The sequence below is a fragment of the Limulus polyphemus genome, unplaced genomic scaffold (genome assembly GCF_000517525.1).
Source record: "Limulus polyphemus unplaced genomic scaffold, Limulus_polyphemus-2.1.2 Scaffold824, whole genome shotgun sequence".
Taxonomy (NCBI): Eukaryota; Metazoa; Arthropoda; class Merostomata; order Xiphosura; family Limulidae; genus Limulus; species Limulus polyphemus.
In genome coordinates this window covers 319,843-325,720 of record NW_013666434.1, presented here as the reverse complement: position 1 = coordinate 325,720, position 5,878 = coordinate 319,843, and the positions used below count along the sequence as shown (strand labels likewise).

Here is a 5,878-nt window from a genome sequence, read left to right as displayed (position 1 = left end):
GGGGCCGAAGGCCGCCTGGAGGGGTCACCTGTTTTAACCACTTGCACAACTATACAATTGTCTGTTATTCAGTCAGTATGCACTAAAATGACATCACACAAGGGACAATTACATTGTAATTTGTACTGTCCTAACGTGAATAAAACATGCACATACCATGAATCACGAGAAGTATTATGCACTCTGCAGGCTACAACACATAATGACATATAAACTTGAAAAGCAATAAATAAAAATAATTGTTACTCTTAATTTTGGTTTTATTTACTCTTGAAAAAGAACACTTTCGGGGATCCTGTGGATGTACATATAGTATAAGTTGTTAATAAGCTACTCCATAAAATAATAGTTTTAAAATTAGTGTTATGACTGACCTAATATTGTTAGAGGTACATGTCACAGCTTTACCAAGGAAAGATATTTGTATAACAAAATCATTAACTTAGAGACAAAGGACATAACTTTTTGAAAACATAGATCCTTTAGTGTTTTTTTATGGTTGTGAAAAAACTCAAGACATCAGAACATTTATGACATGAATGAGCTCTCAAACATACCACTAAACAACCTGTGAAGGCTATGATTATGAAACAGAACCCTCCAACCCAAAAAAGTCAATATAATGAAACTAGGGATATAACAAACAAATATTTTGAGTTGACAAAGGCTCAAAAGTTCACAAACTTTCAGCTACATATCAAAATGAAATGACTGTTTTCATAAAAGAGATAGGCAAAGAAATTGGTATTACAGTCATTCATGTGTCCACATACCTGCTAAGTCCCCCATTGCAGGTCCAATGGACTCTTGTGCTTAAATGAAGCTGATGTTCACTGACAGTAGAGGGTCTTTGGAAAGTTTGCCAAGATATATGGTATAAATTTTACCTTGTCAACCTTTGTAGGATCTTGTGAGAATGGAAACTGTGTTTTTTGGCACTAATGTGTAATCATGATAGTAAGAATGAGCACAACAGGTGATGGAGAAAGTAATTTCAAGGGCAACACAACTGTAACACATTCTTATACCATGCAATTAACTAGAGTAGTCTACTAATTATCAAAGTAGATATCATGATCAAAAACCCACACTCTTGTCATATGATAGTCAGAACAGGTACTAAATCAGATACATTCATGCAAGTTAGTTCTGAGAACAGGTACAATGGGCCAGTAACTTGAACATTTAACTGACAGTTCTAATACAAAGATAATGGCTTACTTAGCTATAACCTACATGTTTTTTCTTAGTATAGGTGCACCAGTCATCTGAACTTATCTTTATTGGTAACAGTTATACCATACACTAAAAATGTGATGCTGGGACTTTTGCAAATTCCGGGCATAAAATCTTTAAAGGATGCTTTATTACAAAACACAAAGGATAGACATACAATGAAATATAAAGCCATTAATATTAATGATAAATTAGATGGAACCTTAAAACTTTAATATTTAAAAATGTAGAAATAGAATATGAAACAAAGACACTGGGTATGGTGTATCATCAGGGCCGGCCTTAAGTAATTTGTCGTCCTGGACAAAAAATCAAAATACGGTCTCCAGTGGAACCCATGTACCATTATAATCGGTAACCATATTGTTGTAAGATATATTTTCAATGTTTATTAGAGAGAGCTCGTCATTAAGATACCGTCACGATCTAGAAAAGTATATGAAAGTTAAGAATTAAGAAGCTTCCTGGACTAAACAATAGAGTAGGATATAAGTAATCATTGACTAACTGAGTAAATTCGGTTAGTTCAGTGTCAGAAGAGTTATTAAGTGGGAATTATCGTGCCAAGAGGCGTCGCTAGGCGCTGGCACATGGGGACCTGTGCCTCGATTCTATGACAGTGCCCCGAATCGCCAGTTAGTGTCTTAAGAAACCAAATAAAATCATACTTAAACGCCGAAAATTCTCGCGCCTATGGGCCCGAGCCCCGAATCCTTTAACAACCTAGCGATGTCTCCGATTGTGCCTATTCTGTTACTTGGTTAGTTACGTATTTGTTTCTCCAACAAAACTAATGAAGTTAGGTGTTCGTCTCTCAGTGTATTTTAGCAGATTGTATTTGAAGTTAGACTTACATTTAGTTGTGGAGCTTATTTATAAAATTAGACCTATAACTGAACTTATTCAACAAACGATATTCAAGAAATAAATTAATTCGTTATCGTTACTTGGTATTATTTTACCAAATGATCTGAAAGAACCTGTCCAGCGTTAGAAGACGTTACAACAGTGTATGTATATATATAGCAATATTTCATTCAAGAAGACCTGGCTGTGTTTGTTTGTTTTGAATTTCGCGCAAAGCTACACGAGGGCTATTTGCGATAGCCGTCCCAAATTTAGCAACGAATAGTAGGATGGACCGTCACATAATAACGTCCCCACGGCTGAAAGGACGAGCATGTTTGGTGTGACCCGGATTCGAACCCGCGACCCGCAGATTAGGAGTCGAACGCCCTAACCACCTGGCCATACCGGGTCCCTGTCTGTGTCTTAATTCGAACTATTTAGTTTTGGAGAACTTGATTTTCCTCGTTTTTTTATGACGTGTGAAGTACATCTTTACCATATATAAGCTAGGTCAAGATTCTTGAATTTAGTAGACATTTGAGGTATCTAACACATATATTGTTTGTGTTTATGAACACAGCTTCCAGGTCAGAAAAAAGGAAAAATGATGTAAAGCAAATGCAATGTAGTTTATTCTATTCAAATTCAAATTAACATGAAATGTTCTTAATTTTGCAGCCCTCCGCAGCTGCCTACATTAAACTTAAACTGTTAATATTAAAGCAGGCCTGAGCGTATGTACTTTTATATGGGACCTACCTTAAATAGAAAATGTCTGGCGTTTCTTTGCCCTAACCACAGAGAAATATTTTTCCCAGTGAAGTCACGTTCTATTTCCTTAAGTACTCGTGTATAGATCTTGGTGCAGTCCACAAAGACTTCTATGTTGTTTCCACTGACGGTAAGGGCTAATTGATGCCAGGTGTTATCCGCCAAGCGATAAGGGAATGTTTCTACGTATAGCATATCTTCGTACGTGTAATGAAACCGAATCTCGTCCTTCCTTCCACTTGTTTGCACTTCCAGAAACCTGCCGAGAATAAGTGATTTGATAAAAACAAACTGATTTACAAAAAATAATAATAAAAAAACACGATATATTAATAAGCAAATAAAAACTGAAGTAAAATAAGACGTCACTCAATGCCACATCATTAACGTAAAAACAAACTAATAATAATCGTGATAGATCTAACTCATAACGTGCTCAAAATGTAAAAAGAATAAAATAATTAACACATAATGTAAATTTGAAAAACTAAACGAGATATTGGTCGTTATTGTTATTATCACTTGTGAAAATTATGAGGTATAAAGGAGAGATCGTGCAAAATAATGCTGAGTTGGGGGCACCATTACATAAAGTTTGGAAATCACTGACTTAAGGTAAAGAAATGCTGTTGTAATGCGCTTTTCCTTTTAGGTCATTGTTAAAATTACCATTTTTAGTTTGTTTCTTGCTAATCACAAATCTACACAATGGGCTATCTGTACTCTTCTTCCGACCGCGGGTATCGAATTTTAGTGTTAAAACTCTCAGGCTTAATGCTGAGGCACCGGAGGTCTAAAACTAGCATTAACAGTCTTAAAAGACTGATGTTTTGTGTTAAGTATAATGTATAACTTTAAATAACTTATGTTAAAAAACCTTCATTGGTTAATTTAATTTCGCATATCTATTAATTTTAAACCCTAAGAAAACCAAAAGAAAAGTAGTTTTTCTCTGTTCAATCTTCCCCAGAATATTCAAGTCAAGTAAACACACAAAACTGGTTTCCCTATTTATTTTGTCTTCAAAGTTCTCAAGTAAACTAATCATATATAACTAGTTTTCTAAGTCACTTTGCCTTCAAAGCGCTTAAGTAAACTAAAAATACAAAACTGGTTTCTCCATTTCCTTTGCCCACAAAGTGCTTAGATAAACTAAACATAAGAACTAGTTTTCTTAGTCACTTTGCCCTCAAAGTGCTTAAGCAAACTAAAAATAGAAAACTGGTTTCCCTATTTCTTCTTCCCACAAAGTGCTTAGGTAAACTAAATATACAAAACTATTTTCCCAGTCACTTTCTTAAAGTGCTTAAGTAAATTTATCACACAAATTCGTTTTCCTATTCACTTTGCCCTCAAAGTTCGTAAAAAATAAATATGCAAAACTAGTTTCCTTATTAAATTTGCCCTCAGAGTGTTTAAATAAAAACGCTAAAATGGTTTCTCTATGCAATTTCTCACCAGAACACTTAAATAAACTAAAAACATGTATTTTTTTTTCATTGTTCTATTTATACTGCCACCAGAATATTCACATGAAGATACAAAACAAGTTTCTCTTATTGTATTTACATCCGTAATACTTTGGTCAGATAACCATATAAAACTGATGTTTTATTCATTTTAATTCTCGGATATTTCTAGTCTAGTAAAAAAAAATCTGATTTTTTCTATAAATTTTGTAGATGGAATATTAAGGAGGAAAAAAAGTGTTCTTCTAGAGCTGAATGAGAGCTCTGAAAATGACAAAACTGCTTTCACAGTTCACATTCTCCTTATAGCTTGACCAATTAAATTATATAACGAAATTCTAGGAATTTGGTGGCATTTCTCACCCCACGTGATATTCAAAGGTAGCCTAGCCTCACACTCAGGGTACATTGGTTACAATACACTTATCCCATAATACAGTATATACAACATTTTACTGTGCCCTGCCGTAGAGAACAATACCTAGGGCTAAATTAACACACTTAAATATATTTATCACACCGTGTTTCGATACCTGTGGTGGGCACAGCACAGATAGTCCATTGTGTTGCTTTGCGCATAACAACAATCAAATATTTAACAAACACTTAAAACAATAACTATGTGCGAGAACTCTGGTAAAAATTTAAAGCTGTTGTTAATGAATTAAGGACATAAACTATATATTTGTAAATTGTATCGTTCATGGGTTGTTTTGGGGTTAAATCAGAACTCGAATAATAATGAATTGTAACATAACACTGTAAAAAAAAGTTTGAGGTTAAATCAGAACTCGAATAATAATGAATTGTAACATAACACTGTAAAAAAGTTTGAGGTTAAATCAGAACTCGAATAATAATGAATTGTAACATAACACTATAAGAAAAAGTTTGAGGTTAAGTCAGAACTCGAATAATAATGAATTGTAACATAACACTGTAAAAAAAAGTTTGAGGTTAATTAAAACAAAGAAAATATGGTTGAAAATATAGTGACATTTGCTAATAATTTCAAATATTTCTCGAGATAACGTCTTATTAATGCATGGCTTACAAACGTGAACAAGATTTCATTAGCGACCCAATACATACACCCAAGTCATACAACGCAGAACAAACAAACAAAAAAACAGTTTTACTAACATCGTTTAACCTTTAGACACTAAAAAAATTCAGCTTAGCAGACCCAAATCAGGCATATGACTTAAAAGATACATTACCTATTATTTCCTTCAGAAAATGATAGAATTGTTCCTGTATTTCGTTCTTCTTGCTTCAATGTCACTGTGAATGTAAATTCGTTGCTATGATACAGAAGTTCGGATGCTTTATTGTGCACTTCTACTGGTAGAATAATCTGTCTTGAGTCTCCTAAGAAATGATGATATCGAAGAAATTTGGCTACAGTATATCGTTTTTACTGAGGTTTTTTAATGCCAACTCTAATCATATCTAACCTACGTGTTCTTTGTAATGATACAAAGCTTTTCTGACATGCCGTATTTTGAAGACAAAGTTTTTGGGGAAAAAAAGCTACAGTCGCATTTGAAAGA

At 33.8% G+C, this 5,878-nt stretch overlaps 1 protein-coding gene across 3 annotated transcripts in view; it reads right to left on the bottom strand.

The window, feature by feature from the left end:
- Nucleotides 1–5,878, bottom strand: part of LOC106460731 (protein kinase C-binding protein NELL2-like) — a 92,719-nt gene that overhangs the window by 24,652 nt on the left and 62,189 nt on the right. For all 3 annotated transcript variants that reach the window (XM_022387507.1, XM_022387505.1, XM_022387506.1), the window contains exons 3-4: nt 5,546–5,696; nt 2,845–3,115 (exon numbers count right to left, since the gene is read on the bottom strand). In XM_022387507.1, coding sequence (XP_022243215.1) covers nt 2,845–3,115; nt 5,546–5,696 — 422 coding nt within the window. The remainder of the gene's footprint in view (nt 1–2,844; nt 3,116–5,545; nt 5,697–5,878) is intronic.